At 42.6% G+C, this 16,368-nt stretch overlaps 1 protein-coding gene across 6 annotated transcripts in view; it reads left to right on the plus strand.

Annotated features, from left to right (window-relative positions):
- The window catches only part of gapvd1 (GTPase activating protein and VPS9 domains 1), a 271,874-nt gene that overhangs the window by 197,058 nt on the left and 58,448 nt on the right, over nt 1–16,368 (plus strand). For 5 of the 6 annotated variants that reach the window (XM_060931729.1, XM_060931728.1, XM_060931730.1 and 2 more), the window contains 3 exons: nt 508–627; nt 810–887; nt 15,724–16,052. In XM_060931729.1, the coding sequence (XP_060787712.1) occupies nt 508–627; nt 810–887; nt 15,724–16,052 (527 nt within the window). The remainder of the gene's footprint in view (nt 1–507; nt 628–809; nt 888–15,723; nt 16,053–16,368) is intronic. The other variant, XM_060931732.1, reaches the window with a different exon arrangement.

The following is a 16,368-nucleotide window of genomic DNA, read 5'->3' on the forward strand; positions in this document are numbered from 1 at the left end:
ACTTTACAGCTGGAAAGTCTGACAGTTTTGTCTTGTTTATTGGATAGAATGAGGAGGTTAGTCAAAAGTTTTTGACAGTGACGAAGCAAATATTAAGTCGAGAGCGAGAGAGCAAGTGCATATACCTTTAAGGTATATTCACCTATAAGGTACCTATAAGGTCTTTGTTATTGCAAGGTCACATCAGTTACTGCTCCCCCCCCCCCCCCCCCCCCCCCACACACACACACACACACACATTTTTTACTTTCTTTTAGGAAGTCTCTTTACCCTGGAATTGTGATGAATTTACACTACTCCTAATGACAAATATCCGCAGCAGAAGTTAACTGTTAAACATGAGCACCATTATACAGAAATGCCAACCTTTATGCATTTTGTGTTGGAACTCCGTATTTTAACGTTGGCATACCTTCTACAGGCTATCACTCAAATCTGCAAAAATATTTGTGAAAAATATTTTAAAAATTGCACAAACTTTATTTATAGGGTTTTTTTTTTTGGTAGGTGTTAGTGCAACATCTGAAGACATCCCCAACAAGATTGAAGACCTGCGCTCAGAATGTAGCTCAGATTTTGGAGGTAAAGACTCTGTCACAAGCCCAGATGGAGACGATTCTGTACACGGTAAACATGCCCAAATAGCCATGTTTTAACGTTGAAGCATGTATCAAAATAGTCATTAAGTGAACTATAATTTGTTTCACTGAAATCTTGTGTGCCCGGACACATGATATGGTGTTAAAGGCTTTACTGGAGTGGGGTTAATTAATTTTTTTTTTCCCCTCTCTCCCTGTTCATGTCTCCAGGAGCGCATGGTTTGTCCTGTGCACCTGCTCAAGCTGATAGTCTGCTGACCATGTTTGATCCTCTCTCCTCTGGAGAAGGTAATGTTCAAAAACCAGCCTGCCCTGTTGTAGGGGTATTATAGTTGCATGTCAGTGTGAGATTATAAATTATTTCCATGACCTTGTGCTAGTGTCCAACAAAATACTAAGAACCCAATGAAAATGTTTCTCTCATTCCCTTATTATGCTCAAGAATAATATGCACTTGTTATGCTCATTTGAATATGCACTTAAAGCTCCGTTAGTCAGCATATGGTCTCTGGCCATTAAGTAGTTGGAGTTCAACAATGGGATTTTTTTTTTTTACACTCCTTCAGCCTGCCCTCATTCCCACCCATGTACACAAAGCTCTGCCCCAGAACCTATGCTGGCTCAGAGTCTAGCTAGAGTTGGCATCAATAAGCACTGTACTGACATCACTTTCAAGTGCAGTGGACCATTCTTCAGTTCACAAACCAAGTTAAAACATGTAAATTTCGGCTTCTATTGATTTATGAAGGAGGTAAAGTGTCTTTACTGTCCTGATTTTCTTCGTAATAAGCTCTTCTGAGCTTTGAAGCTTAGATGTTCACGTCGATGGATGATGAGTAGTTAAAGTTCTGCCCTATAAAATGACAAAAGCGAATATTTGGGGGGGGGGAGCACACGCATAATGGTACCTTTTAAAGGTCATAGGCAATGGTCGGAGGTGAAACGTAGAATATCAACTTTATTGTCTAGAAGAACGACCCAAAAAGCGAATTCAATCTTCCTGGTGTCTAATTTGCACCCTACAATTGAAGTAAAACAGTTAAAGTATACTGTTTTGCCCAATTTCTGAAGGCTTGTTTACATCTCACTTATGCGCACTTTCACCGCCAGGGGACCGTCGTCGTGACGTCATTCAAGCCAAACAGACCAGGAGCAGTTCTGTGTTTACTTGCGAACCGAGCATACGTGTATGGACCAGGGCTTTGAACCAGAATTTTTTTTCCTATTGGTTTGTTCCGAACAGAAACGGAATTTTAACGTTTCCGGTTTTGGGTTCCACCATTAAATAGACGTTCCCGAACCGGTTAGAACAAAAAAATTTCGTTCCCGGAACGGTTAATTACGTTCCCTGTCAGCTGTTTAACAAATGGCTATAAAATTGTGTCTGTCTCATCCAGCTTAAGCCAAATGTAGGCTAATTCTATTACAACCTTCATTAAATAGGACAAGAAATAATTCAAAACAATTATTATTTCAAATGTTGGCGATTTGGATTCTCAGTATGTCTTCCCATCTACACAAACAGAAAAAGTGCCAAAAATGAAAGATAATTCATTTAGTGTGTTACCAAAGGCTAGTCAGGCCCTATAGAGGGCTACCGCATGACGTCACCGCGCCGCGAGATTTTGTTAGGTGCCATATTGGAAGACCAAGTACACATCTATGCAAGTATATACATACATAAAACAAACTACACCTGAAATGTAGCCAGGGCCGGTTCTGCCCTAATCTGGACCCGGGTGCAACATCGCACAAACCCCCCCCCCCCCAAAAAAAAAAAAACACCAGTCTAAATCAGGACAACCATCACATTAACTATAAACATTTTATATCAACTATTTTAACTAAATGGGCTATAATAAATACGCCTGCAGGCAGCCACGGCGGGCTGCCTCAGAAAAGTAACCATTCAATGACACAACTGAAAGCCTGCAGCCACGGCGGGCTGCCTCAGAAAAGTAACCATTTGTCCTACCTTAAAACTCGTTTTGCATTTTCTGCCTCCTTTTTTGTATTTTCGACCCTCCGTTTATTTTCTTTCCTTTTCTGAAAACCTGATTTGTGTCCAGACATTTTGTTCTGCTACCAACGAACTAACTCGTCAGGTCTCGTCTCTCGAGCCCGCGATGATTCCCATGGGAAGGGCAACAATTATACATTTTTACAAACAGCCAATAGGGAGGTTGCAACGTTCAGGCTCTTCTTTGCTCAGACACTCAGTAATGCACTTACTCACTTATTATCACGTGGAGACGTGATAGTAGTCCACCTTCCCGCTCTCTCCATTCAGTCAGCGAACGTCACACAGGAAGTGAACCCCAGCGGGTCACAGAAACTTGCGCAGGAGAAGAATGACTTTTTTATTTGTAGGCTACGGAAACTTTGAGGAACGAAATAAAAACCGGTATTAACCGGTTACCATTATTTTTAATAAGCGTTTCTGTTCCGGAACATAAAAAATAATAAAGTTTCTGGTTTCGTTTCTGTTCCATGTGAAATAGAAAAAGTTCCCGGTTTTCGTTTTCGTTCCTTGAACCGGTTCAAAGCCCTGGTATGGACTTTGGTCGGGAGAGGTTGTATAAAATAATAATAAGAAGAAACCTTTATCTATCACATGCACATTTTCAAGCACAGTGAAATTCATCCTCTGCATTTAACCCATCTGAAGCAGTGAAAACACACATACACACCCAGAGCAGTGGGCAGCCACACCAGAGCGCCCGGGGAGCAGTCAGGGGTCAGGTACCTTGCTCAAGGGCACCTCAGCCCAAGGCCGCCCCACATCAACCTAACTGCATGTCTTTGGATTGTGGGGGAAACCGGCGCACCCGGAGGAAACCCACGCAGACACGGGGAGAACATGCAAACTCCACACAGAAAGGCCCTCGCCGGCTTCTGGGTTCGGAACCTTCTTGCTGTGAGGCGATGTCTGAAATCGATGGCGATTTTGAAGTAGGAACGCCCCAAATTGACTATCGAGAGGTGAAACCATATATGTATGAATCTATGGCTGTTGCGAAGCAATCAGTGAATGTGGCTCACTGGTTTGACCATGCGGCCTCTGAGTCGGACAGCGACTCAGCCGACTCTGATCACGGTGACCCCGGACCTCAACAAGACTCGCGCCCAAACAATTTATCCTGGTAGTTATGATAAATTCTTACTTTCGTCGTAATACTAAAGAGTCCTTTTGAAGAATAATTAAACCACCCTCCCTAGTGGATATAGGTAATGATTACTTGTCAGTGTGCCGGTAGGCCACGTTAGCCTGCCATCCGCAGCTTTATACTATTTATAGCCTACTCTAAGCGAGGAAATATCCCTTTGTTTCATTTCCACAATGATTGTACAAAATCCCTCAGGATTCTTGACTTGTCAATTGCAAGCAAAGGTAAAAATGTTTACCTCCAATCTTCTCCTTTTTGCTTGAGCGTTGCTGGTCCGTTTCTTCTTTGACTGCTTGATTTTGTTTCACGTGCACAATCCACTCTCTCCGCCTCTTCCAGAAAAAAACAACCCTCTGGCTTCACACGCACAATCCACTCTCCTCCTCGTCTCCTTTTTCGAAAAAAGCCAACCCTCTCGCTCCTCCTCTTCTCTTCCGGAAAAAGCCAATCCACTCTCTCCGCCTCTTCTCCTCTCTCGGAAAAAGGTAAAAACTTCTTCCTGAACTGGTCGCGTTGTTACAGTTCACTGCACAACAATAAGGCATGTTTTTTCTTTGGAAATTCCTGAACGCACGTCTGCACTCAAGCCGAACAGCAATGCAAGTAAACGGAAGTGGACTCAACTCAAGCGGTTTGTTTGCCTTGAATGACATCATGCGGCGAGCGGTCGCGAAAATCGCCGAACAGCAATTTTCTGCTATCAGCACTAACTTATTTTAATTATTACTTATTAACAATACTTCTTGGGACCAGAAGAAAATTACAGAGGGTTTTTTAACATATAAAGTTTCAAATGTGCATAAATTGAAAACCGTTGCCTATGAGCTTGTAAGGTGTCTGTTACTGCAGTGTCGCAGAAAAGTTGCTTCTCTTTCCCATGTTTTACTTCCTTTTAGGAATTTTATGAAGTTTCTTTACTCTTTGTCTTGGAATGATGATTTTACACTACTCTAAATGACAGAAATATCCTAAGTAGTTAACTGTTAAACATGAGCACCATTATACAGACATGCCAACCTTTATGCATTTTGTGTTGGGACAGCACATTTTAACATTGGCATATTTGCAATTTCTTTAGATTATTTACATTTTTGTGAAGGTAGTTTATCCAGTGCATTGCCTTACCTGGCTCTCGAAGTGATAAACATGTCTACTTCATTAATTCTCGAAAGCAGGCTATTCAAAGCTTTATACAGATAACATTTATATACATGTCCAGGAGCAACATTGCTAGTTCCTTGTCCAGTAATGTGTCGGGAATAAAATTCTCCTGGAATAGTCTTAAGAGTACTGCAGTCTAGTTTCTTTTTTGCTCACAGGAAAGGTATTTGGTACTGCTGGAGACTTGCAGGTTTCCCCCCCCCCCCCCCCCCCCAAAAAAAAAAAAACAGACTGAGGTGGGTGGACAGAAGGGTGTTGAGTATCCATGAGGTGTGATCAAAAAGTTCCAGGATTGTTCCTGTTGTAAATGAACAGAGGGTGGCAAGGTCATGCACGTGCAGCAAGAGCAAGAAGTAACTCTTGAGTTATGCCGAGTGACATCACGCGCTCAATAATCAGGACCTGTGTTGCGTGTGTTTTTGTGACGTGTACATGCGCATTTGATTTTACTACGGACCAGAGAGCAAACGTCAAATTCTGTGTCAAACTGTGGGCGTCGGCAGCAGAGACCCGGGAAATGCTTCAGCAGGGCTACAGCAATTAAGCAGCAAGCTGGTCAAAGTACTGTACTTTTGAGTGGCATTCTTGCATCAAGAGGGGCAGAATGTCGTCTTCCAGTGATGTCCTGCCCCTTTTGAATCGCAAATGCCACTCAAAACACCTCGCCAGGCTCATTGTTTCGTTGATGTAGGCTTGCAGAGGCGTTTCAAAGCTTTCCATTGCCAAACGCCAATGCTTGTGCATATTGTCACAAATGTGTGGAACATGGATACTAGGGTTGGGCGGTATCCAAATTTTGATACCTTTAAACTGTCTCTGTGTTTTCCTGGGGTATACGGTATTACCGAGAAAAAAATATTTTGTTTCGGCCTACTGTGTAACGTGCGCCTATGCCTCAAATGTACTATTTAAAAGCAGCATAGCGAATTATGTGCATTGTGGTATGGATTAAGCAGCAAAGCGAATTTTGTGCATTGATGAATGGATTAAGAGATATTTCAAAGCATCACGCAACTCTTCCTTCATCTTGAAAATAGCATTCAACTGTCGTTTACACATGTCTGCGTTGAAACGCCATTTGCAGCACTATTTCACCTGCTCCATCAAAAAAAAGTACACGATGAGCAGGATCATACCCTTTCAAGCATGGGAAATAAAAAAAAGAAAAGAAAAAGAATCAACCAACACCCAAGTCCGTTTAGACTGCGCGATAAACCATATTCTTCAGCGCAAATGAGGTGAACCTAATTCAAATGCGTGATAGCTGCACAAGGCAAAATCATATGGGCCCACGTCATGCCATGGCGGGGAAATTAATAATCAAATGGCCTTACCTTGCTTAAAACGTTGTCTTGATCACATAACTCCTTACAATTATTCCACTTAAATCCATACAGTTTAACACACCCAACAAAGATAGCAAGCGCATTGCTAATTCCCACCAGAAACCGAACAGTTTACGCTACGATGTTTTCTTCCGTTTCTTCAGTAGATGACATTTCAAACGTTTATTACCCACATCCCAAATGTCATACGTTATATTATTTTACCTTGTTGTTACTCATGTAACCTACTCAAAACACAACTCATTGGAGAGATCTCGTGGAAGTGGAGTACCCCAGGCTATGGTGTGCCTTAGGGGACATATTAGATTTTTTTCGATTTTGCGCGGTCATTTACATTATTGCTGGCTCTTCCTTTTCGTTTGGTTTGAAACCAAAATACTGCCACACTGCGGGTTTTTTTTTTTTTTTTTTTTTTTTTTTTTGCCACTAACTCGTTATCTTGACTTGCCATCTTTCAACCGTGGTCTCAGTCTCTTGCGAAGCTTTCTGTCAGACTCCCAATGTCACGCAGGGTTGCCATGGTAACGACATAAACAACCCTGCACGCGATGAGAACTTCATTCATTCATTATCTCTAGCCGCTTTATCCTTCTACAGGGTCGCAGGCAAGCTGGAGCCTATCCCAGCTAACTACGGGCGAGAGGCGGGGTACACCCTGGACAAGTCGCCAGGTCATCACAGGGCTGACACATAGACACAGACAACCATTCACACCTACGGTCAATTTAGAGTCACCAGTTAACCTAACCTGCATGTCTTTGGACTGTGGGGGAAACCGGAGCACCCGGAGGAAACCCACGCGGACACGGGGAGAACATGCAAACTCCGCACAGAAAGACCCTTGCCGGCCCCGGGGCTCGAACCCAGGACCTTCTTGCTGTGAGGCGACAGCGCTAACCACTACACCACCGTGCCGCCCGCGATGAGAACTTCTTTAGGAAATTGATAGAATTAGTGAAAATACGATCACACAGTTATTCGGGATGATCTTCAATTTATTATTTTATATTATGACCTCATGTACTCCATATTTATTTAGATTTTTTTTTTTTTTTTTTTAAATGACGGTAATGAGACCGATACCGTTGGTACTTTTGGATACCTCGGGATACCTTCTTACCGTAATACCGCCCAACCCTAATGGATACTGACGTTTACAGCGGAACGTCACGCTGAATACTGCCTTGCAAGAGTTATTGTTCACTCCTACTGCACAAGCAAGAGTTCACTGCTCTTTGTTGGTTTGCAACAGGAACAGTCCTGGAACTTTCTGAAACAACCTTGTGTCAAAAGAGGCCCATGTAAACACAGACGAGCCCTACGATCTGTAATGGTTTTCTCAAACAGGATTTCTCAGCTATATAATACTTATACTGAAGTCAATTGTGCATAAACAGTTTTGTAATTGTGTGCTATATATTTTCAAGGTTATTTGCACTAGAATCAACTCTTGCACCTTTAACATCTTAATTAAAATTCTCCAGTGCTGGATGTGGTAAACAATTATGCACCAGTTACAAGGCATGTAAAAGCTGCTTTTATTTATTTATTTATTTATTTATTTATTTTTAAAGCATACCACAATTCAATTAATAATTGTGTGTATGTATGTGTGGTTTATTTATTTTTGTGTGTATCTATCTCCAAGAAATTGATTATATTTTATATATAAAATCCAAGAAATTGATTAATTCAAACTTACCATCAGTCTCAAGAAAACTGTCGTCATGCTGCAACCAGCACCAGGCAAGCCATACACCCTGCCATTGATATACGTCAAGGGTAAATGACTAGAAGTCGTAGACATGTTTGTGTACCTCGGTAGCACGTTATCTAGATCCAACACACTTGACAGAGATATCTCTTATAGACTGTCAGTTGTTGGAAAAGTGTTTGCTAGGGTACTGCTGCACTGGTTGCTGGATCATGTTGCGCCAAACATTCTGCCTGAGTCGCAATGTGGCTTCAGGCCGAATCGAGGAACTGACATGATCTTCACAGCCCGACAGGTTCAAGAGAAGTGTAGAGAACAACTACTTGATTTATATCAGTGTTTCTTCGACCTCACGAAGGCTTCTGACACTATGCATAGGCTAAGTCTTTGGGGTGTTCTTCTTAAGCTTGGGTGTCCAGAGTAGTTCATGGGGCTCATTCAGTCTCTTCATGACAATATGAAAGCATGGGTCTGTGTCGATGGTGAGCTCTTAGAACCTATCCCAGTAGAATCTGGAGTGAAACAAGGTGATATTCTGGCACCGACGCTATTTATCTTTTTTGCCACAGTGATTATGCAGGCTTTTTCACAAAGCGATGTTGGCAAAAACATTTGATTTATCGCACAACAGGAAGGCTTTTCAACAGCCGTCAATTTGCTGCTGTAACTAAGACATCTGTGGCTCTGATTCGTGGTCTCCTTTATGCTGATGACTATGACCTTGTTACTCACAGTGAGAAAGATTTGCAGCTCCTTATAAACTGCTTTTCAACCACCTGTGATGAATTCAGACTTACTATCAGTCTCATAGTTGTCGTGCTACAACCAGCACCAGGCAACCCATACACCCTGCCATCGATATACGTCAAGGGTAAACAACTAGAAGTCGTAGACATATTTGTGTACCTCTATAGCACATTATCTAGATCCAGCACACTTGACGAAGAGATCTCTTATAGACTCTCGAAGGCATGCGATGCATTTGGTAAACTGGAATCAAGGCTCTGGTCACAGACATCAAAGCAGCAACAAAAGTCGATGTGTATCATGCATGTGTGTTAACCATGCTGTATGGCTGTGAGACATGGACAACTTACCGCAGGCATATACAACATCTTGAGCATCTTCATCAACGTTGTCTGCGTAATATTCTAAAGATCTCATGGCAATCTCATATGCCTGATGCAAGAGTGCTGCAGTTGGCGAACCCACACTGACTTTCTGGAAGCACCTCTTCGGTGAGTGGAGTCAGGCGATTCGACAGGATCTTTGTAAAGAGCTGGCCCATTGCTGAGAGAAGTGAGATACTGCAATACTGTAGTTACTGCAGGAAGATTTATCATCCTCCTTGAACAGAGTCATGATTAGGGCATCTCTGAGGTCAGGGGGAATTTGTTGTTCTGTCCAGAACCTCTGAATGAGCCAAAAAAAAAGCTGCTCAGTGAGTCGATATTCCTCAAAGCTTCAACGACTTGAGTGTTTTTGCAACTTCCTACATTAAGTTTGAAAGGGGGGTGCTGTTGGATCTTCCGAAATTGCAGCCTGAAAATGGACTTCACCATGCAGTTATCACTGAAACAGCTATCGCTACCAGTAACTGCACGTGTCCATCATGCACGGTCTGTCATTGTCTAGTAATTAGTCAGTGACATGCCAATGGCGTGAGCGTGGCTGTCGCCATGTACCCTTGTGCCAGTCTTTCATGCAAAATAGTGTTGATGACTAAACTATGCTCTGTGCAAATAGTAAGTAGCAGGAGTCCTTTCGAGTTCATTTTATTCAATCTATTTGATCCTATGGGAGGCCACAAGTGTTTATCCTGTCCAACATGGGCGTTTAAAGTCACCAAGTAGTACCAAGTTGTCAGCAACTGATGTATCTGTAGGGGTGTTCACACGGCACATATTTGCATCGATGCTGCACCGATGTATTTTGTTGCGATATATCTTACACCGGTGTAAATTTTGTGGAGCGTTCACACGTCACAAACCTGCTTACTAGAGAGAAGCGTGTTAGCACCGGTGCAGCCCCACTTGCGCTCACACGGCAGTTTTTGCGACCGTGCTATATGATAGTAATTATGCGGAAATGAAATATGCACATGCGTGAAAATGTACTTCCTTTTCCCGGTTGTCATGGCATCACCAAGCGCCGGGAAAACAACGTGGATGAAGACACCAGTGTTGCCAGATACTGCTGACGTTTTCCAGCCCAAAATATGTTCAAATCCGCCAAAATGCACTTAAAACTGCCCAATCTGGCAACACTGGAAGACACACAGTTCTGTTGTTGATATTCGCCATTTTGGAAGCGCAAAATACCAGGATGCAAATTATGCAATGCCCGTATGTAATCAACTCTCCTCACGCGTAGCGAGTCTACCCCTGTAGCGTTCAGACGTCCCATTTTATATCGGTGCTGCCCTGCAAACTAGCATTTACTCTAGAGTAAATTTCTTAAACCACCTCCCAAGCAGGGTTAGATTTGCACCGGTTTAAGCAGCTTTCAGGGGCTACACCGGTATAACTTTGTACCGTGTGAACGCTCTACCGGGGCAGCCCCAGTGCTACACCGGAGTAAAAGTTGCCGTGTGAACACCCCTTGTGAGGAGTTGATCCAGTGCAGTATAGAAGGCATCCTGGACTACATCTGCATCAAGCGCTGGAACATGGGTGCTAATCACTGTCATACAGTTAGGTCCATATATATTTGGACACTGACACAATTTTATTTTTTTTTTTTACCTGTTTACTGAAACATATTCAAGTTATAGTTGTATAATGGACATGGACATAAAGTCCAGACTTTCAGCTTTCATTTGAGGGTATCCACATTAAAATTGGATGAAGGGTTTAGGAGTTTCAGCTCCTTAACCTGTGCCACCCTGTTTTTAAAGGGACCAAAAGTAATTGGACAATTGACTCAAAGGCTATTTCATGGGCAGGTGCAGGCAATTCCTTCGTTATGTCATTCTCAATTAAGCAGATAAAAGGCCTGGAGTTGATTTGAGGTGTGGTGCTTGCATTTGGAAGATTTTGCTGTGAAGAAAACATGCGGTCAAAGGAGCTCTCATGCAGGTGAAACAAGCCATCCTTAAGCTGCGAAAACAGAAAAAACCCATCCGAGAAATGGCTACAATATTAGGAGTGGCAAAATCTACAGTTTGGTACATCCTGAGAAAGAAAGAAAGCACTGGTGAACTCATCAATGCAAAAAGACCTGGACGCCCACAGAAGACAACAGTGGTGGATGATGGCAGAATAATTTCCATGGTGAAGAGAAACCCCTTCACAACAGCCAACCAAGTGAACAACACTCTCCAGGAGGTAGGCATATCAATATCCAAATCTACCATAAAGAGAAGACTGCATGAAAGTAAATACAGAGGGTTCACTGCATGGTGCAAGCCACTCATAAACCTCAAGAATAAAAAGGCTAGATTGGACTTTGCTAAAAAAACATCTAAAAAAGCCAGCACAGTTCTGGAAGAACATTCTTTGGACAGATGAAACCAAGATCAACCTCTACCAGAATGATGGAAAGAAAAAAGTATGGCGAAGGCGTGGTACAGCTCATGATCCAAAGCATACCACATCATCTGTAAAACACGGTGGAGGCAGTGTGATGGCTTGGGCATGCATGGCTGCCAGTGACACTGGGTCACTAGTGTTTATTGATGTGACACAGGACAGAAGCAGCCGGATGAATTCTGAGGTATTCAGAGACATACTGTCTGCTCAAATCCAGCCAAATGCAGCCAAACTGATTGGTCGGTGTTTCATAATACAGATGGACAATGACCCAAAACATAAAGCCAAAGCAACCCAGGAGTTTATTAAAGCAAAGAAGTGGAATATTCTTGAATGGCCAAGTCAGTCACCTGATCTCAACTCAATTGAGCATGCATTTCACTTGTTAAAGACTAAACTTCAGACAGAAAGGCCCACAAACAAACAGCAACTGAAAACCGCTGCAGTAAAGGCCTGGCAGAGCATTAAAAAAGGAGGAAACACAGCGTCTGGTGATGTCCATGAGTTCAAGACTTCAAGCAGTCATTGCCAACAAAGGGTTTTCAACCAAGTATTAGAAATGAACATTTTATTTACAATTATTTAATTTGTCCAGTTACTTTTGAGCCCCTGAAATGAAGGGATTGTGTTTAAACAATGCTTTAGTTCCTCACATTTTTATGCAATCATTTTGTTCAACCCACTGAATTAAAGCTGAAAGTCTGAACTTCAACTGCATCTGAATTGTTTTGTTCACAATTCATTGTGGTAATGTACAAACCAAAATTAGAAAAATGTTGCCTCTGTCCAAATATTTGTGGACCTAACTGTATGCTGATTGCAGGCCAGTTCAAGTTGTGAGACCGTAAGTCGTTCACTGATGCCTGTAGGCAGCTCCTTCAAGTTTCCAATCAGTTTACGTATAGCGAAACCAACCTCGTGTACATGGTGGTCTGATTTAGGGAGACCCTTCCAAAAGGTGTATCCAGCATCATTTTCGTGCAGTTGACCTTTGTCAGGGAACCTAGTCTCGCTGAGGGCAGCCACATCAATGTTCAGTCACTTCAGTTCGTTGGCAACAAAAGCAGTGTGACGCTCAGGATGATCCTTGTCGCTGTCCATCAGTCTCCTTACATTCCAAGACACGAACTTGAGAGTAGTTTGGCCATGCTGAGCTCTTCGGTAACCTGGTCTTTTTGTACTTCTCGCCATCACCAGGTGAGACGACGCATCGGCTACCACTTCTCACTGGTGCCAGCACACCGGTTAAAACCCCATCTGCGGTAGCATGGTCTGTAATCCCTGAAGTGTAATTCATTTAAGTGTGTGCATGTAAATGGCACTGGGCGAGCAACCTGGAAACAAACTTGACCTTTTGACTTTCTGGATCCAGGGCAAGACATGGTTGAGATGCTGGGAAAGAAGAGAGGCTTGACTAAGGCTACGTTTACATTACGTCGAATCAGCGGATCATCAGATTAACGTTCTTAAAACGATTCGCGTTTACATAAAACCGTTAGCCGTGCACACAGCAACACCAATACGCGGATACGCTTGGCTCCGCAGGCATCCTGCGCTCCAAATCACTCCGCCCTGAACAGCGAGTGCCCTCTGGAGGGTGCGCACTCCGGCCCTGCGCAGCTCACAGAGCGCGCGAGTGAAGTGAACAAGCCACGATTCGGGACTGAGCCGCTGTGTGTGAGATCCCAGCGCATATCACTTATTACTTGCAAGTGGAAGGATGGCAAGCCTAAAGACAATCATAACTACACAATGGGCAGTATTTGCATCAGTATTTGCAGTATTTTCATACTTTTATACTCTAATGAAAGGTGATACAAGGCGGAAGTCTGCGCCGTTTTTCAGCAGTCGCGTCACATGACCAACGCCAGCGAATCAGGAAGGTGGATGTCACAGTGACGTTGTCCAATGAGACGCCAGCTAGAGCTCAGCACAGCGTATTCGCGTATTCTCAATGTTTACACAGCACCGGAGCTGATACGATCTAGATTGAATACGTGGACGCTGGCGGATTCCCGTTTCCCCGCTTTTTCAGGGGGGTTAATGTAAACGGACAGTGCATCCGCGAAGAAAACGAGACAGATACGGTCTAGTGTAAACGTAGCCTAAAGTATGCAGCTGACCACATGGACAAAAAAAAAGCCTTCTGGAAGAAAGCTTTAATGTCAGATGAGACAAAGATTGAGTTCTTTGGCCACAATGATCAGAGGAATAGTGTCCCAACTATTAAGCATGGTGGCAGTAGCAAGCTCGGTAGTTTCAGTCAATGGGAGGACAATCAGATGAGTGATCACCCTGTTTTATCTAAAGAACAGGTCTATCAAACTCTGATCTTCCTAACACGTTTGTCGAAGTGCATCATTGCACAAACAAATGAGATTTCTGAGAACCTCCGAAAAAGAGCTGCTGTTGATCATCAGGCTGGAAAAGGAAAATGGTCAAGATTTTGGACTCCATCAATCTCCAGTCAGACAGACGGAGGAAATTAAATGTCCCCCCGGGAGTGATTTGATCAAAGATCGTTCCAAAAATAAGGTGTGTGATAGTCCATGAGGTCACAAAGGAACACAGGGTAACTTCTAAGCAACTAAAGGCCTCTCTCACATTGATTTAGCTCACTGGCCGTAGGGCGATGAACTATTGCTATCACGCGGCGTCTGTCCGTCTGTCTGCAGTTCACAAAAATTGCTACTCCTCGCGGAGTTTTCAATGGATTTTGATTCGGATTGTTTTGTTTGGAAGATCTAATCAGTCTGCACAAAAGTTACTCTCTGGTTTTGTTTTTTTCTCATAAGTTGCTAATTAGGCCAGTTAACAAACTTTGAGGAAAATCACTACTCCTTCCTGGGATTTTAATGCATTTTGCTTCTAGTTTTTGAAGAGCGAATTGTTCTTCGCAAAAGTTACTATTTCGTTTGTTGATTTCTCATTAAGAAATTGCTAATTAAGCTACATGATTAACTTTCTGGAAATTTGCTTTTCCTAGCAGTGTTCTCTGTGGGTTTTTATTTTGATTGCTTGGATGATTGTAAGTCTTCACAAAAGTTACTCTCTGGTTTTGCGATTGATACAGCTATGTGAGCTACTGCATCGCTGACGCTCTCGTCTTGATTGGCAAGGTCGATTTAACTAGGAGCTGTACTAGATGTGGAACAGCACTCGTCATTTACAGCATTCATTTTCTATAAATGCTTAATTACTATAAATGTATTTAGATTTTGTGAAATGGTACCAATTAAGTTCATTAGAAAACCTCATGGACCGATGGCAGCAAAAATAGAGCAGGTGGAGTTGGTCTAGTGTGGGAGTAGACAGATTAGACCCATTTATACTATTCTCAAACAAGTGAAAGTAACCGAGAACACAGTTATGGCCATGCATCACTGGAAGCATCTGTTCTTTACTCACATGGGATTCTCAGCATAGACATAGTGTCTGCCTAGAAAGTACTGCTAACATTCATGACTGGTTGGTTGAGAGGCATTCAGGAGGGCATTGATTCCCTACGTATAGCTTGTATGTGAAAATGCAAGCAGTTTACAAAATACTGATGCTTTGTTTTCAGGTAAAACAGTGGTCAGGCAAAACCAAAGTGGTGTCGTATCAAGTGGCAATGGGGAACTTTTGATTCCACCCACTGTGCACAAACTAATGTGGAATACTGACTACTTTTTAATATGAAAGCAAACATGTTCGGGGAGTCATAAACTGGAGCTCGTCATAGAGAGGCGGTTCTCCATAGCAGAGATTAGAATCTCTACCCCACAGTAGTCAAACAAATTTGGAGCTGTTGCAGCAAAGCAATGGCAGAACTATTGGCATCAGCGTTCTCACTGTGATCAGAGCATACATCTGCCAATTTGTAGCAACTAATGGCCACAAATGATGTAACACTGCATGAGATTTTTTTTTTTAGGGAAGTACTTGAATGGGGGGGGGGGGGGGGGGGGGGAATTTTATATATATAATTTTTTAATAAATAGGGGGGAAAATATAACTTGAACAAACTTGACCAGCACACAATTCAGAGGGTTTACAAATGGTTAAAAAAAAAAGACTTTTTGACTTTAAGGTTACTTTATACCCTTAACTATCAATTTAGTTTTAAATGCCAACACTGCTATGAGTCAAAATAAAATTTGTCAGCAATTATTAAACCAGGAAAAAATGATTGTGTATGTGTTTTTCACTCATTCACTGACTCAGGTACTGGTACCGTAGTTCGGCCTAAGGCACACTATGCTAGGCCCCCTCATCCTCCCCCAGACCCACCAATCCCAGAGACTTGTGCCATAGGACCTTCTGAACCCAGAGCATCTCTCTTCTCCACCCATGATCCGGAGCACCCCAAGCAGAGGCACTCGTATCCTGAACGTCTCGTCAGGAGCCGCAGCACAGACATCGTATGTGCAGGGCGCAGACCCAATAGTGATCCAGGAATAAATCGCAGGACCATGGTGGAAGATCAGGACCAAGCGGTTGCTTTTGCTACTGGATCCACCACGTCCCCAAGCAAAGATTCGCTCAAAGTGGAGGTGTGTAGGACATTCTATTTCAACATTTGTTCAGTATGCACAAGACTGCTACAAGACAATTTAATGAAAGTATTACTTTTTTTGTTCCCTCAGGTCTGTTTGTACTTCAAAACTAAAATTGTCCTATTTTGAATCTTATATTGGATGATTTATCCCCCTTAATAAATTTATCAAATCAAATGTAACTAATTACTACCCCAAATCAGAAAATATTGGAACAGTATGTAGAAACTGAAATAAAACTGAAAATGATTTGAGTATTTGACCTGTTTTGCACTCAACAATGCAACAGCACATTTGATATTTTACCTCATGA

Source organism: Neoarius graeffei, chromosome 10 (assembly GCF_027579695.1).
Source record: "Neoarius graeffei isolate fNeoGra1 chromosome 10, fNeoGra1.pri, whole genome shotgun sequence".
In the NCBI taxonomy this organism is placed as follows: Eukaryota; Metazoa; Chordata; class Actinopteri; order Siluriformes; family Ariidae; genus Neoarius; species Neoarius graeffei.